Genomic DNA, 18,210 nt, shown 5'->3' with positions numbered 1-18,210 from the left:
AATGTTACTGAAATTTTATAAAATAACGTGTTCCTACACATCTGGTTTATGAATCCCTCTTGTTTTGTTACGCTAGATTTTGAAAAAAAAAGCAAAATTGTATAACATTTTAAAATGTAACTTTGAAACTGCACAATCGAATGCTCTGAAATCTTGCAAACGTTTTAAGGTTAACGTAATGATGGTAAATCGTTAACCAAAATATATTAGGTTATCCACTTCAAAAAATTGATGACATCATCTCAAAATTTTGCCGAATAAATACTCTCTGAAATATGCAAAATATTATTACCCTATAATAATTTTGGTTCATCGTTGCAGTCATAGATTTTAGAATTATAGGGTATCTCAAAAAAAAATAAATAAATAAAGAAACAAGGCAATTTATTGTATTTATTAAAATCAAGAACGACTTTTCGATTTTTCAATTTCTCAATTTTTAATTTTTCGATTTTTCATTTAATCGTCTCAATATTCAAGTTCTTGACTTTTATTTTTCATTTTCTCGATTTTTTTAATTTTCATTTTTTCGATTTTACAATAAAACTCGAATAAAATAAAAAAGTTTTAATTGAAAAATGGAAAAATTGTAAAATTATAAAAGTGAAAAAGTGAGCTTTTTTTTAATTATAGGAGTAGTTATTATTACATATTTAAAATAAAAATTACAAAAACTGCAAATCAAAAAATAAAGAAACGAAAAAATTGATTACTGAATACATTATAAATAAAAAAAAAATGCATTTTTTTAATAATTTTTCAAAGAAGCAGGATTCGACTGCAGCAGAGGGCGAGGGAAGGTCTGTCGAAATAACCTTCAACCAATTTTTTAAGAAAAGTCTTTCGACAATCGATAAGTCACGTGAATGGCAAACGAAGTTCAATTTATGGGCATTATCAAGCTTTATATGTTTCCGCCTGATTTGTGATTATTGATTCGAATAAAAAGAATGGCTGTTTTGATATTCTGATCTGTTCGCTTTAGATCTTATAAGAAACAGAATGAATCAATCAATTTTGTTGTGCAAATATGTAAATACACATAAACAGTTTCTTTTATCACCATATCGTCCTTGACTACATTGAACTTCTTTTTTAATCTACTCTGTGGCGAATGTGGAGACAAGGGAAGTTCTTTTTTTTGGAATCCAAAAACGATGAAAACTTCATGTTCAGTTAAGGATAAAAAGCTAGTTAAGTTTATAAAAACAAAACATAATAAATTTAATCAGAAACTGATATCTTTTAGAAAAAACAGATGTCATTGGCGTTCGTATCGTATTTCAAAACACAAGGAAATGGTTTCGAATTGTGCTCATTTGTTGCGAATGTGAAAGTTTGAGGTAGGAGTCGAAGGCAACCTTTTAGGACTCTCACCAAGATCTTGCCCTAGCCATACATTACGAGTTATGACATAAATACAAATTTTTCTAAACAGTTAACAAAAAATTATGTTTAAGACCACTACTGACAGAAGAAAAATAGAGATAGCTTTACTAAAATGTTGCACGTTTCCTTGAAAGCGTGACTGTATCGCCAGGCAAATATTATTTTGATCTTAAAATAATCACTTCCAAATAAAAAGTAATTTAATTGGAAACATCATCATTTATATTTTTTCACAGTGAGACATTTGTTTACAATTGGAGGCGAAAAACACTATTTTGAAAACTGTTGGTCTTACATCTATACAACAGCAATTTATCATGTTCAAACCAATAGATGCATTAATTTTTAACAGTTTGCATTCTTTTTTAGTTAATAACGTTAATACATGCAAGTACGTCAAGTTTTCCTTAAATATATTCACTCGTCAGCCATTTTAGTTATTTTTTTTAATCAAATAAGTGCAAAACGGGAAAAGAAGACCAATAAATACACCATTGGATTCTATTTTGGTCCACTCAATGAAAACAGGAAAGACAAACAAGATATTTCGCCGACCACACAGCTGACAGGTGTAAACGTATTTTTCAAATTAGCACTTTTCAGAGAGTGTTTATTTCTCGTTCAAGCAAATAAAAATCTAATTGGTTTAAATGTGATTACGGATATTTGTATCCCTAAACAAGTTAAAAATATACAAGGGTTTCCTTTCTTGACCTTCATTAACAACAGCATCGACCCGGTCTGTGAACTGAAACGTTCCAAGAAAATCTCATTAGCGGCAGTAATGAAACGAATTAAGTATCATGTTAAATCCATGCTTCATGGAACCTTTCCCAGTACTTAACCGAATCATGTAAGATATTGATTTTAGTAATTTACACAGAAATGCCATAAAAACTCAAGCTATAAGCAACGCTAAAAATAACTCCTACACGTGTAAGGTCAGTAAAAGTGAAAATCTAAAACGGCTTAAAAAAAAATTTTACCTTGTCGTGGCTGGCGGCGCCACGAAGTCTTGTGTGACGACGTTTTGGCAGTTTTTAAGCCATAGTCACAAATAAAAATCGTTGAAAAAATCAGCTTGTCTTGGAAGCACTGAAGAACTAGGCATTTCGAGATCACCGACTGGAGCTTACGGCACTTTAACCACCCTTTGGATAAAAATTTCGAACTTTTTAAACCGGCGAAGACCAAGAAGGATGCAACTTATCGATTCGCTCGCACTACTGGAATTAAACTTAGCCGGAACAGATAAAACAAACAACTTTATTTGCGAGATGTGTTAGAACTGCACGAATTTAACGCAAACTGTTTAGTGACTACATCTCAATTTAAAATTTCCTCATCAACTTCTGTCTCTGTTTAGCGGCTTTGCGGTGTTAAGTCACCATTTATCCCGCTGAAATTTTTCGATTTTGCTGAAAACTGCGCGGAGGGTCACCACATTACGTAAAACTGAGGTTAGGGTCTGCAGTTTCAGGAACTGGAAAATCAATACACGTGGACATTAAAGACACTCCGAAACGTGCACTTGAAAACGATGATTTTTCAGCGACCGCTGCTGAAAGTCGAAGTCAACTGTGCAACGAATATTCAGGATTAACGGATGGTGGCGCCTCACTTTCTAGGTCATGTAACTAAAATGTCGCCAGTGGGACTGCTGAATTCTCCTGAAATTGATTGAAGGAATGCGGCTGGAGTGTACACGAGCTGCAGTTGCGTTTTCAGTTCACCTAGGCACTCACACGTCACACTGAAAGCACTTCGTGCTGAAAGCTGGGTTCGAAGAAATGCATTCAAACGAGAGCTCCACTTGGAGGTTTCTATTTATAACCGTCATGTGATAATCGAAGTGATTTACTCTTCCGTTCAACATTATGTTGAACTATGATATCGTAAATATTTTTTTAGTTGTGTGCATACCTAGACGTGGCTTTTTATGTTACGGTCATAAATTGTTTCGTGCGGATTTCTAAATAACGTCCTTGAACTAATTTATTTCTATAAATATTCATCCGGTTATATTTACATAAATGCAGCAATTTTAATTACGTCCTTTGTTCCACGAACGGGTGATGAACTTTTTTATGAAGTACATACAAGTTTTTTTCCAGAGCGCTTGGCTCGTCACAAGCAGCTCAGAACAGTTGATTAAACAATACAGTCCGAAAAAACTAAAAAAGCTTATCTCATTTTGTTCATTTTTGTAGTGTTTTAAATTAACTAGATACTTATTAATAAATTTAAATTTAAATTATTTCACATATTGTTATCATGTGTATGATTCTACAAATCTACACCTTTTCCAAGTGTATTTTAGATAGTGTCAATTGTATTAGTGAATTCGATTACAGACAATATCACTTTTAATAATTCAGATCACAATATTTTGATTTCAGAAAATCTCGAAAATGCTCAAGTAAGATAAGCTTAAATTTGTTGAAATATTTCTTTTCAGTACAATAAAACCGCACTATTTATCAGTTGAATCAATCAAGAATAACTATGGATGGAAGCAAGATATACAGGGTGTTTTTGAAAGGTATGTAAAAAAAAATCTGATATATCTGACCATCTCGGAAAACCATATAAAACTTTTTTCATTGTAGAAATCTCACCAAAAAAAATTTACACCCGTCCACACTTTTTCTACGCCATTGACAAATATTAATTAGGTGTAAGGTGTATATAATTAATTGTTTCCTAGCAACTGGCTAAGGTAATGGATGACCGCACGTATGTCGACAGTGACAAGTATAAAGTCAAAATTTATTTCTTGCCTGTCGAGTCTTTTAGAAGAAAGATTAGCAAAGAAAACCGAAGTCTATTAGTTAGGACTCAAGGAGAATATTTGACTGTTGTGTTGAATGTGCATTACCATGTATCACTGTAGGTTTTAAAAGACAACGAATAATTATCTAACAATTTCTAAAATGCAGGCATTGAATGTAGCGGACTAAAAGCGGAGCAGAGTTTCTCGGGGAATCGGCGTATGGGATACACATCTGAGAAAATCCATTTTTTAGCAAAATTCAGTGAAAGATAAGTTGTGAAAGTGCCTAATAAAAATAAGTGGCCATGTACTCTACTTAATTCTATTTTCTACTAAATTAAAAATTTGTAAATAGTACCTACAATGTAAAAAAATTTTTGTTTTTCAAAAAACAGTTAAAAATCGCAACGTAAAATTAACATTGTCTATTACAATAATAAGTGTTTAAAATGACGTCCCTCGTTTCAAATACAGGCTTGCGCACGTTGAATCAGTAATCGCTCTAATGTTGGTCGCAACTTCCTCAATGCGATTTCTTAGCTGCTCAACTGTGTCCAACGGGGTCTGATGTACCAACTGGTTCACAAAAAGAGATCGCAGACTGAGGTCGGGAGACCGAGGAGGCCATACGACTGGTTCATTTCTGCCTATCCACCGTCCTGGGAAGTTCTCGTTCATAAATTTCACGGGCATAACGAGCAGGAGCTCCATTGTGGAGATACCACATATCACGGCGAGTACCTAGTGGTACATCCTCTAAAAGATTGCCCAAGATATTATTTAAAAAGTTTAAATAAACAACGGCTTTTAATCGGGGTCGTAAAATGTATGAACCTATTAGGTGGTTTCTAATCATACCTGCCCAAACATTGACACTGAAGCGGTCCTGAACCTTTCAAAAACAGTTATATTTTGCCTTTTTTTTTTCTTAATATACATAGCCATCTTTTCACAGCAAGAAACTTAGAACATGGTTAAATAAAATGGTACATTTTTTATTTTTGCAAGGAAGTATGGATTTTGCAATTATGGAGCGGAGCCTAATTGCAAAATCGGGATTTCTTTATTTCTTTACACAAATTTTCTATTTTAAACATGTTGCAAGTTTCATGTTGTGAAAACAAGTCTACACAATACATATTAAAACAAAAAAGCAAAATATAAGTCCACCCACCCGCCCTATCTCAATTTATTTACTGTGCAAAATACTTATTTCTTTACAAGAAATTAATAACAAAACTATGTATATTAAGAAAAAAAAAGGCAAAATATATAACACGCCCACCCACCCCATCTCAATTGTGATGACTTTTTGTATTCTTAGAAACTTAAAACACCTTTAAAATGGTAAATTTTTACAACGAAATATGGATTTTGCAGTTAGGCTCCGCTCCTAGGTCTGCCAATGAATAAAAACTAAATAGTATTCTTTGAATTACACGATACACAAAAATATGTCTTCCATGGTAATTTTTCGAAGAGAAATAATAAGGATTTTGCAATTAAATTCCGCTCCTTTGGCTCTCGACGATTAAAAAAAATCATCACAATTGAGATAGGACGGGTGGGCGGGGCTTACATTTTGTATTTTTTCTTAATATACGTAGTAAATTTCAAAACAAGAAACTTAAAATAAACAGTTGTCAATTTTTGTGATACACTCCGTGCCTATGAAATTTTAAATTATGTTTAAAAAAGTTGGTTCTTAGTTACACTTGATGCAGTTTGAATTATAATTGATATTATCTGAAATCGACTTCATCTTTTTCGAAATGCAGTTGAAAATGGTGTAGTAGATACAAGCGAGTTCTGCTCTAAATTAAACACTTAAAAAATCTGTAAAATTAATTGCAGTAAAATCGTCTTTCCTTTGGGTCAAAGGTAATAAGTTTTTTGATGCTAGGTTAATTCTAATATTACAGCTTATCACTAATATTTTAGAGTCGACGCTTTTAAAAAAATCTTGTTTCTGCAGGCTATAGAGAATGATCCTAGGTCTATTTTACTTCCTGAGCGTAAGCTAAAGAAGTATAGTAATGGAGTCCATCGAGCGAGTTGCCACTTGCATGCTTTCTTGACGTTTCATGACCCCTAGAGTACAAAAAAGTGATCTCCCGTTTCCGTCTGTCTGTCTGGCTTCTCTGTCGATTTTTATTTCATAAGATTGTTGTCAAATTTTGTATGTATATTAGGAATAACATGTAAAAGATGGATTGGTTCTACTGTTCTACAATAATTATTTACTATCGAAGACTGTCTTTTCTGTTACATAACAATTATTTTACAACATTTTACAAAAGTGTATAATACCCTCCGTTAAATTCTCTTGTTGTTCTAGTACATAGGACAAATTGAAAATATGTCGACGTTAAGCCTGGAGTATTTGCTGTACTCCAACCTTGTTCGTGGAGAATTCTCAGCTCTATGGCTTCATTTAAAGATATTGATTTCTCCATCATGTAATAAAATATTTACAAAAAATAAAATGCACCCCGTTCTTTGTCTTTATTTGTAAGGGTGTTTTCACATCCTTGGAGACTTACATAATTGCATATAGAAGTTATACGAATTGTTAAAAAAATACCAAAAATTTTTGCTGATTTAATTTTGTTCACAATTATTTTCCACATTTTTTTTTTAATTTCTTCAGTTGCGAGCGTCGAAAATGGAATGTAAAAGTGTTAAATTTGATTGTTTGCTTTTTCAGTTCTTTTATACTTTTCTCAGCAACCTATCAGTTTCAGTCGCCGTGGAGGTAATCTGGAACAACATCTTGTTCAAGGTTTTGATGACGTTCGTGAAAAAAATTGAGGACAATGAATACAAAGAAAACAGAAAATATCAAACTCATTGTCAATTTCTGTATTTGGTAAAAACATGACACGATCAATTAGCAAAGTAACAACAAAATATCAAGTGAATAAACGGGAAGGTAATCTAAAAATTTCCACCAGAAATTAGTACCAAAGTGCGTAGCAAAAGCAAACAAACGTTGAATCAATTTTATCTATCACATCACAGCTATTATATTATCGGCGCCATATTAAAGTAACGAATTCTCATTTTTTTAGATTAATTCGATTATCATTTTACTTTGCAAAGTGCATCTTGTAATATTATGCCAAAACTCTCAATTTTTCTTTAAGATTAAATGATTTTTTTTTATTTAAAATGCATAATTTTTGATTTTTGTAGAACAAGAAATTTCAAAGTACATAGTTGGAATGGGGTTAATGAAAAGTATTGTGGTTGTTTTTTTTTTAATATTATACCACAATAATTCAAACACGTTGACAGTCAGGGTTTTTTTTCCTAAAGTAAGCAGGTTGACGCAACATTGGTTGCATACTTTCAATGTATTGACACCGTAATCTATTGATGTTTTTTAAAAACTGAACTGATTTTAGAGATTAGGCTCATGTTTCTTTTCATAATATGTTCAGAGCTAAAAAAAAAGTTCTGGTACTATGTAATATTCTCTCTGTAAACTCGATCACTAAAGTGATTTATTGAGCATTTAATTTAATTTTGAGCATTTACTTTAATTTTAAGCATATACTCCATTCTGGGTTATTCTTCTTATTAACTAAAAGCTAGTTCAGCCTAAATTTTGATTTTATAGATTATAGATTCAGCCGAGACTAAAAAGTGAACATGGAAGATATCACCTAATCTTCTCACTCTCGATTCGGTGTCTCAGTTCTTTCTTTATCGCCTTGTGGCTGGGGTTCTTGTAAAGGTTTTGTAACGTATCTAATCTTTTACATAAAAATCGAGAACTATGGAATGTTATGTATATTTTTAACCCAAAAAGGTCTTTAACTATATTATTTTCAGGCAAAAACCTCATTCAAAATTGGAAATCGTATGAAAGGTGGAAGTTTAAGAAAAGGCTCAGGTTTTTGAATTTTTCCGGAAGATGTACCTGCAATTTTATTAACGGTCGGAGACTTTTTGAGCGCACTGAATATCTAAATGTAGTTGTATATTTACACAAATAAGAAAAAATAATTCAGATAACCAGTTTATTGTGTAGGTACTAATTGTTTCATTTTGTTTCAGCAATCTGATACCCAACGTCACCGTTCATCCAGTAACCCAGCGTCCAGTAGCGGTAGGAACAACCCACAACTAGTATTTAGATCAAATTGAGAAAAAAAAAGTAAAGTTCGGTGTAATAAAAACTATTGATTTTACACTTAAAATCCATTTTGTCCAATACAGGCAATTGGAAAACACAAGATAAAATGGTAGAAAACATAACTGATTTTGTCTTCAGCTCTGAACTAATTTCATCAGATACGATGATAGGTACTTGAAGTATCAATCTGTGTTATATATTATATTATAAATAAGTCGTGTATAAGGTACCACTGCAACGTCAACACATTTACAGAACCACTATTAAATTTAGTAAATACTTCATAATGGAATCGACTGTATCTCATAAATTAATGTTATCAAGTGTTGTGCCGATTAGAAAAGTTCAAGGAGCAATTAATCACAAGGATTTTAGATCAGTAAATATGCCACCAATAGCAGAAAGAAAAATCATAGAAATGGCAGTTTAAAACCAACTACTAGAGTTTATACAAAAGCACCATAATATCTTAGTCTCAAACAAATCCGGTTTTCGAAAATATAATTGTGAGACAGCTAGACTCCTACCGTCATAGTGAAAATCAAAGAATAGTTGAGAATAACAAAGCAAGACTGGCGACGTTTCTTGATGAATAAGGGCTTTCGAAATAAAACGACTCCAACAACTCCAAAATAAGACAATGAGGCTGACAAAAATTGAAAATATGAGGAGAGCATTAGCATAATTGGACTACAAACATTTTTTACATATATATCTTAATCTTGAAAACGGTAAACAAGATTGAACCCTTGAATTTAACGAAAAAAATTAACGACTTAATAAAATATATGAGCAGTAGTACATAAAACAGTTATTTATATCTCTGTTCTAAATCAATAATTTGACTCTAGTTCATTGTTTGATTATGTAATAATAAAATTTGAAATGGAAGGAAGCGTAAAAGGCAAGAAAAACCAAACAATATATTAGCTTATCAGTTATCAACTAGTACTTTTTTTGTATTCACGACCCAAATTATTTTACTTTTTAACAGATACATACAATAGAAAAGAATTGGTCAAACTTCATTTCCCGTTTTTTTAAGCCAACCGTACTTCAAATTTGCGTGAAAATATTTGAAAACAAAAGAAAACAGAGTCATACTAAAACACTATGTTTATTATTATTATTTTAATACGTAAACAGGTTTAATAAAAAAAAGACTAGGAAATAGAATTCGATGACAAAAAAGTAAGCCCAAAAGTAGTAAAATGTCTAATTACTTGTTGGTAGTAGGAGCTGTTTGGTTGGTATTGACTAGTATTGAAATTCTTGATTGTGATTGGTCAATTTCTCTATGTCAAGTCAAAGCATCAATGAATGACCGAAATGTCAAACATGTGTGAAAGGTTATCGTATAAATAATTATTGTTTGATAGTGTACCATACGATATCTTACTATAAAATTAGAATCGTAAACAACATGCAACATTACGAATTTCCTGTTTTCTCTGTGACCAATAATATTTAGTAATTGTAGAATATAACCTACAATGGTTAGCATAAACAAATCTTTTCTTTATGGAATATGTGTTGCTTCTGTAACTTGGATCATATCTTTATATTTATACATCAGATTAATACACAGTGAACCCCAAACGGCACTACTACCACTACCGTCATCAAAAAGTGTTTACTCTACTTATAATTCAATTGAGCAAAATGATAAACCATCAAAATACTATCGTATCAAAAAGAAAAACGTTAGTAAAGTTAACAGCGACAAGTTAATTAAATCACTGCAACCAGGATTTAAAGAAAATCGTGGCACTGGTGTTACGGGTGGTAAGTTGAAATGGTAAACAATGGATATATCAATTTATAATTACTTTATTTTTAAGAGCTGAATGAATTGGGTTTAGTTAAAACCCTTGAAGACCAAAGGAAAAAAGAGGATGGTTACAAACGTCATGCGTACAATGTTTTAATAAGTGATCAGTTGAGTTATCATAGAAAAGTCCCTGACACCAGAAATACACTGTAATAAAGCCGAATTCTAATTTTTTCACTCAGTTAAAGTCCAATTGTTTCAGGTGTAAAAACGTAACATATTCTTCAGATTTACCAACAGCTTCCATTATTATATGTTTTTATAATGAACACTACCATACACTCTTACGTACAATACACTCTATTGTAGACAGAACACCAGAATCTCTTTTAAAGGAGGTTATATTAGTAGATGATTATAGTGATTTAGATGACTTACATGATGATGTGTTAGATTATCTGAAAAAAAATTTTGATGGGAAAGTGCAGTTATTTAAAACTGAAAAAAGAGAAGGTCTAATTAGGGCAAGGTTGTTTGGAGCTAGAAGAAGCAAGGGCGATGTATGAACTTATTTATTGTTTAAACAAATATTAATATTACTCTTTTTAAGGTGGTCATATTTTTAGACAGTCATGTTGAAGTGAATGTTGGTTGGATTGAACCATTGTTGCAAAGAATTAAGCAAAGCTATAAAAATGTAGTCATGCCTGTTATTGATATTATTAATGCTGATACATTTGCTTACTCTGCAAGCCCTCTAGTAAGGGGAGGTTTTAACTGGGGCTTACATTTTAAGTGGGAAAACTTACCAAAAGGTAAATGGACTATCAAAATGTGCACATTTAGCAGTAATGTTTTAGGTACATTAACAACCAAAGCAGATTTTGTCAAACCCATCAAATCGCCTACAATGGCGGGGGGATTATTTGCAATGGACAAAAAATATTTTTTGGATTTGGGGGAATATGATGCTGGTATGAATATCTGGGGTGGAGAAAATTTAGAAATATCATTTAGAGTAAGCTTAGTTAATAGTGCTACCTTAGTAGATTAAATTTTTGTTTTACTAGATCTGGATGTGTGGAGGAAGATTAGAGTTAATTCCTTGTAGCAGAGTTGGTCACGTGTTTAGACAAAGACGTCCATATGGGTCTCCAGATGGTGAAGATACCATGTTACATAATTCTCTCAGAGTAGCAAATGTGTGGATGGACTCCTACAAGGTACCAGTTGGTAATATTAAATAAGCACTACTTTCTATCAACTGTTTAAGGAATATTTTCTTAATCATCGCCCTGATGCAAAAACCATTGACTATGGAGATATTTCGTCACGCGTTCAGTTGAGAAAAGAACTGAAATGTTACGATTTTGACTGGTATTTGAAAAATGTTTATCCAGAGTTAACATTACCAACGGATAATGAAGAACGCTTAAAAAAGAAATGGTCAGCCCTAGAAAATGACAAATATCAACCTTGGCATTCTAGGAAACGGAATTATGTTGACCAGTATCAAATTAAATTGGCTAATACTTCTCTGTGTGTTCAAGCAGCTAAAGATATTAAAACAAAAGGTAGTGGTTTGATGTTAAAGCATTGTGTTAGAACAAAAAATCAGTTGTGGTATGAAACTGATAAAAATGAGCTAGTTTTGGGACAATTGCTTTGCCTACAAGCCAGCAAACCACATCCCATTTTATATAAATGTCACGAAATGGGCGGAGATCAAGAGTGGAAACATAAAGGAGAAGTAATGTGGCGTTAATTGTGCATTGCATCTTATTTATGAGTAATTTTGTAGAATCGGTCAGCGATTTATAACATAGCAGCTGGTACATGTTTGGGCGCAAAGAGGCCTAAATCTGATGCAGTCGTGACGATGAAGCTTTGCACAGATGAGAATTTAATTGCTTGGGATATTGTTAGATGAGGGTTTTATTTTTATTTTTCTGCTTAAGACTGATACACGTGAATACTCCAAGAATTTCAATAATAGAATTAAAAATACGTAGCGTTAAAAATGTTTACATTTGTTTGTTAACTTAATTTATGCAGTGTTTACATTTATAGCGCAATAGTATTAAAAAGTGTATGTGATGTGTTGCAGTCTTATGATATTTATTAATAATACATTTTATAGAGAGTTTGCTGTACTATTTTTCTATTACATTATTTATGTTGAAGAAATAAAAGCTCGTTGTTAATAGGCCTTGAAACTTATTTGGTTTTGATGGACAAATAAATCGAGTGTGAAAGTAGTTGAAACAGTAGCAAAGTGAATTGGCTAGTGTATATTGTGTTGCATACGTTACAGTATGTTTGATTTTATCGGGTGCATACAAAAACAACCGTACAGAACTTTCGACTCGACCAGTAACAAAGTTGACGATTAATTTTTTGAAGCTATTGAAAAAAAATATAATATGTGTCGACTATTCTCTAGTATGTGAATCTTTCGGAAAGAATGGCAGTACCTATTTAAGCATATGTATTGTTTTACTTTTTTTCGTTATTTATGAATTTGATCTATTACGAGGATACGTTGATAAACAAGTCACTTGACTATAAAAGATTTGATAATAAATTTTGTGGCACCTCAATGCATTTTTTGTATTTCGAAATCAGTGAAAATAAACCATTTAAAAAAGTTTTTATCCTGGTCTGCAAAATACCTACCTATATTAAAAAAGTTAAATTTCAACGTATTTCGACCTCGAGGACTGCGGAAGCACGTGTCTAAGTTGTGTGTGCGAAGCATTATCCAATTAAATGAAGTTGGGGAAAATATCCGAATTTTATGAGGAGTGGGTATTATACAGGGTATTTCACGAGTAAAACTGAAAACAAATCATGAGCAGCCTTTGCATTTTGTACGTTTTGTACAAAAAATCTTAAATCAAAGAGATTAATAAGTAATAATCTGAACAACAAAATATGTGAATTATAAAGTTTATTATTCAAAAACTAAACAAACAGTTTAACAATATTAATCCAACAAATGCTGAAAATGCCATACTTTTGTTGGCAAGCTTGCAGTCTTGCGCAAAACGATTTCTTCACTTCCATTGAAATTTCAACAAAGCGGCATTCCTCAGAAATTCTGTGTTCCAAACATTCCAAATCCACACGAAGGATTGGGGTTTATAAACCCGTTCCTTCTTGAAATCGGTTTGTTTAATAATGTTTTCAGTTGTTTCCATATATGTTGTTCCAATATACAGGTGACTACTGACCACATCTATAATGATTGAAACAAATTTTTGAGTTGGCGATTCTGAATCATTGGCAGCAATGTTAGCATATCGGTTCATAGTTGTCATTTTTTTTTTTTAATATTACACAGGCATGCCATTAAAAAGTTCTAAATATGTTGCGAACCTGACAAAAAAATCACGAATATTAATATATAGTCACTCGTACCTAAATTCGAGCAGTGAATATTGAAAATTCTGAAACCAAAAGGATCGGCTTTTATTAACATGTTTGAAAATTCATCATATTCGTATAAAATCGCTTTGTTATTATTATTTTTAAAAAAGTACAATATTCCATTTTTATACCGCAAAACAATATTTTTATCAGATAGAATACCGGGAAATAATCCGTTAATAATTCGTGCCGTTTTGATTTCATAGTATTATCCATAGTTTTTGCCAAAATTAAAAAAAACACCACTTGTTGATTTCACTTGCTAACAAAAAAAACTCCGTAGAATCTTTAACGAACGTCAAACTTGTTATCACAAAACATGCAAGCACATACAATTTAAGTCAATTACATTATCGTTTGTAGAATTTTAGTTTACTACTACATCTTTTTAAAACGTTCTAAAACGTCAAAACCCTTCCAAAGTCTGCAATTGAGCATAAATTAATTATAATCTATTTTTGTTTTCCCCTCGTGTCAAACTTCAGATTTAATACTACTCAGTGGGCTGGCAATTATATTTCCAAGGTAAAATGCAGTGTTGGTGGTTTTTTAATTTTGCGAAGTACTATAATCGTACTAAAACATAAAAAAACAACGTTGAATTTGAGTTTTTACCCTGATTCTTAACCCCTTTTCTAATTCAAATTTTCCAAAAAAAAAAAAATTTTTTAGAAAAATGAGTTGATTTTCAAGTTTTAGTCGTAGAAGTTTGTTGAATTTGAAAACCAGCCCATTGAGGTATTTTCAAAAACACAAAAAATTGGCAAAATGACCTGTTTTTAAGCCCATTTTATCTATTAAAAGATCGATTTTTTAATGGAAAATACCCTATTTTTATGGCCTTTTTAAAAATGTGAGCCAGATTTTTATGCTAAAAATAAGGAAAACTACCCTGTTTTTATACTTTCTTAAAAAATGTGAGCCATACGTAACAACTGAATCTGTGGTTTTTATTGAAAAATGTTCGGATTAGTAACTAAAAAAAAATCATGTGAGGTATTTGAATTTGGAATACGAGGAGGACAATCAATGATTCCGCATAAATATGCGTTAGCTAATAATAATTGTTACTTGTATGATGAAAAATTGGGTAAAACAGTTAAACTATCAAAAGAAGAAGGAGAACATAAAGTAAGAAGTATAAAATAGTAAGAAACATTTGAGTTATATAATGTACCTGGATTGTAATAATTTGTATGGTAAGGCCTTAAGCGAACCACTCCCTATTGGTGGTTTTAAACATAAAAATGAAAATGATTTCAATATTGAAAAAATTCTAAAATTGAAATATGATGGTAAACATGGATATACATTTATAGTTAATTTAGAAATTCCAAAAGAATTACGCAAAAAATTTAAAGACTATCCCGTGTTACCTGAACACTATAAACCAAATCTAGAAGAGCTATTATATCTTCTATTCTAATTAATTTGAATGAAAATTGGAAAGAACCCAACACATACTAAACTCATATCTACGTTGAAACCAAAAGAAAATTATATAATTGATTATAGGATGTTGGAAGAATGTATTAAACAAGGAGTCATTTTGAAAAAATTAAAAAAGGTAATTTCATTTAAACAAAAAGCTTGGTTGAAACCATATATTGACTTAAATACTAAATTGAGAAAAGCATCAGCTACAAACGAATTTGAAAAAAAACTTTTTCAAACTTATGAACAATTTTGTATATGGTAAACAAATGGAAAATGTAAGAAATAGATGTCAAGTATTATTATTTAATAAATATGAACAATTTGAAAGATGTAACGAGTTTAAAAGCAGAGATGTAATAGAGATGGTATTAGGGTATAAAATGAAATCAAAAATAAAATTAAACAAACCAATATATGGTGGCTTTGTTGTATTGGAATTGTCAAAATTAATAATGATCAAGTTCTATTTTCTATTGGAACTATCTGAAACCAAAGTATGGAAAGAAAATTAAATTAGGTACATATTAATAACTGATACAGATTCGTTTCTCGTTTATATTAAAACTGAAGATGTATATCAAAATGTAAAAAATGATGTTGATGGGTTTGATATATCTGATTATAAAATCGATTGGATGCCCCAAAAAAATAAAAATGTACCAGGATTATTTAAATATCAAGTGCTAGGTATACCAGTTAGAGAATATGGTGGTTTAAGATAAAAAATGTACGCATTTAGATATGATGAAATGGAAAGTAATTATTGCAGAGAAACCAAATCGTTTAAAACTAAAATGAAAGAAAAGAAAGTTTGTAAAGGAATCAAGAAACAGAATATTGAAAAAATTGGATTTGAAATACGAGGACAACTAGACATATTATCTACCTAGCCATGAAGAAAACCATTGACACCGTTGTCGTTAATATGTCAAATAGTGCCATTTATTTTAACCCTGCACCGAAAATTTGAGTTAATTTGGATTATTCATTTCGGTTTTATAAGTTGTTACACAAAGGAAAATGAGCAACCTGAAATTAGAGGACAATTCGTGAGATGAGGGTGGCAGTTTATGGAAATGATGCACCGTCTTATTAACTAATAAAATTTTGCTCTAAACAATTTCGGTAGAGACGTGAATCCATCGAAGACGACCCTAGAAATGGAAAACCAAAAACAGCAACAGATGGAGAAATGACTCAAAAAGTTGAAGCTATGGTCCTCGAGGATCGGTGTCTTAAGGTTTACACAATTAGCAGGACATTAAATATATCCGAATCTAGTGTACTAACCATATTGCATAAAAATTTGAACATGAGTAAAGTCTCTGCCTGATGGGTTCCACGATTGCTGACATCCGAACAAAAACTGATCAGAATGGAAATTTTACGAAATCATTTGGAAACTTTTGAAGAGAATTGCGACTTATTATTGTCTCAAATTATAACCGATGACGAGAATTGGGTACACCACTGGAACCCTAAAACAAAATCTAAATCAAAGCATTGGGTTCACAAAGGATCTCCACTCCCAAAAGAGGCACGGACGGAACCATCTGCCCAAAAATTGATGGCAATCGTTTTTTGGGACATTAGAGGCATACTTCTTATTGAATACATACCCAAAGGGATAACGATAAAAGTAAACAACTATGCGATCACTCTCAAAAATTTGGGTAAGGCAATTAATGAGAAACGGCCCATGTTGACCAACAGAGAAGTGTTTCTGCTTCACGACAATGTGAGGGTGCATAAGGCGGCTAAAATTCATCACGTTGTGCAAGAATTCAGGTTCGTTGGAGTGGATCATTTCTCCTATATTTCTGATCTAGCTGCGTCTGGCTTTTATTCATTCAGATTTAAAAAAAAACACCTCCGCGGACCTCGTTTTAAGTCTGATGAATGCCTAAAAGAAGCAGTTTAACATTTTTTCGACGATCAGGAAGAAATATTTTTTTTTCAAGGGCATAAATTCATTGGAGAGTAAATGGCGCAAGTGCGTTGATGTAGGGGGTGATTATATTGAAAAATAAAATTATCACCAAAATTGTACGTCTTTTGTTTCATAGTCAGGTAGAAAATATATTTACTGGCCCTCGTATTTATTCAACAATAAAGAGACGAGAAAAGTAACAATTTCAAATTTGTAAATGTAGAATACAACGACGACGTATAACAGTATTTTATTGGCCCGATAACCAACAAACGCAACCCATACCATAAAGAAAAATAATACTGCCCCACCAAGAAATTCCACCGGATCGAGTGGTACTCTGTATCCGTTATGTTAATTAATGTTATTTTTTCTGTTGAATTAGGTTTTCCAACTCCAAACAGTGTAGATCAATTCATGGCTTATATCACGCCAGAAAGGTATTGTTATCAAGTCATAAATTTTTTATTGGAGCTCAGAAAAAAAATGTTTTTAATAAAGAATGAAATTGGGTAGTTGAATATCATACATTAGATATCAGTACTTATGTCAAGAAGTTTTGTAAATTAGAAATAAAATCATGTTTTTTCTATTGCCAACTGAATTTTACATCATTTCCCACTAATTATTATGCTTTTTTGCAGCAGTGATTCTGGGAATTCTACCCTGTTGTCTTCATCTGGTGCCGAATAAATTATTAAATTAAAATATATGTAGGTACATATAAACAAATAAATTATTTATATTTAAAAAAAAAAAAAAAAACGGTTTTCATTATTTGTTCGTGATATTTTTATAGACTCTTCAAATGAAAATGTGCTTTCTGCTTCTTTTTGATTATGAATTTGTTCTCGTTACAAAATATATACAGTAATGTATGTCTAATCCAAATCCCTTATAATCCGAACTTCCCAGGCAATAATAAAAATAAAGAACGTTATGTGTCTCGATCCTACTGGTGCGTTACTTGTTGTAACTCGTGCAGAAGTCAAAAAAACAAACATTTATACATTTTTGAGTAAAGACAGTATATACAGTGAGATTTTTTAAAATGGGACATAGGACATTGATGAGTATGTGACATTTTATTTTATTTTTCAAAAATAAAGTCTGCTATCTCTAAAATTGGTTGCCTTTTCATTGAGTTTTACGTTTTAAAACTGCTGTCCCGGTACATACTCGTCAATGTCTATGTTTAGTTTAAAAAAAATTCTCACGGTATATACAATGGTTTATGTTATATTTCTTGGGTTATTATTACTTATTTGTTTAATAAGTTGAATGCAAATATAAACATCTCACTTGAATTATTACTTAAATATCACATATAGTCGTTGCCA

General features: G+C 31.6%; 1 protein-coding gene and 1 long non-coding RNA gene across 2 annotated transcripts in view; both read left to right on the top strand.

Annotated features, from left to right (window-relative positions):
* LOC135122845 (uncharacterized) overlaps nucleotides 1–8,451 on the top strand; it is a 65,133-nt gene extending 56,682 nt beyond the window's left edge. The window contains exons 4-5 of the long non-coding RNA XR_010279470.1: nucleotides 8,225–8,324; nucleotides 8,387–8,451. This is a non-coding gene — a long non-coding RNA (uncharacterized LOC135122845). The remainder of the gene's footprint in view (nucleotides 1–8,224; nucleotides 8,325–8,386) is intronic.
* Nucleotides 8,452–9,599: 1,148 nt separating this feature from the next.
* LOC135122842 (polypeptide N-acetylgalactosaminyltransferase 35A-like) lies at nucleotides 9,600–12,280 on the top strand. The gene is made up of 8 exons (XM_064047292.1): nucleotides 9,600–10,088; nucleotides 10,145–10,283; nucleotides 10,337–10,634; nucleotides 10,685–10,889; nucleotides 10,935–11,092; nucleotides 11,145–11,297; nucleotides 11,348–11,824; nucleotides 11,876–12,280. The coding sequence occupies exons 1-8, from the start codon at nucleotides 9,797–9,799 to the stop codon at nucleotides 12,002–12,004; spliced, it is 1,851 nt and encodes a 616-aa protein (XP_063903362.1). The 5' UTR covers nucleotides 9,600–9,796; the 3' UTR covers nucleotides 12,005–12,280.
* Nucleotides 12,281–18,210: the final 5,930 nt, after the last annotated feature.

This window comes from Zophobas morio, unplaced genomic scaffold (genome assembly GCF_036711695.1).
Source record: "Zophobas morio isolate AGI-343-1 ecotype UQ-CSIRO unplaced genomic scaffold, CSIRO_AGI_Zmor_V1 ptg000005l, whole genome shotgun sequence".
NCBI lineage: Eukaryota > Metazoa > Arthropoda > Insecta > Coleoptera > Tenebrionidae > Zophobas > Zophobas morio.
This window is presented reverse-complemented; position numbering and strand designations above follow the sequence as displayed.

Excerpts from the sequence above, each read along its gene's own strand:
- LOC135122842 (XM_064047292.1), top strand. The coding sequence starts at position 9,797 with ATGGTTAGCATAAACAAATCTTTTCTTTATGGAATATGTGTTGCTTCT. Across the intron at positions 10,089-10,144 it reads TGGCACTGGTGTTACGGGTG|AGCTGAATGAATTGGGTTTA; the intron begins GTAAGTTGAAAT and ends TTTATTTTTAAG. Across the intron at positions 10,284-10,336 it reads CCTGACACCAGAAATACACT|GTGTAAAAACGTAACATATT; the intron begins GTAATAAAGCCG and ends CAATTGTTTCAG.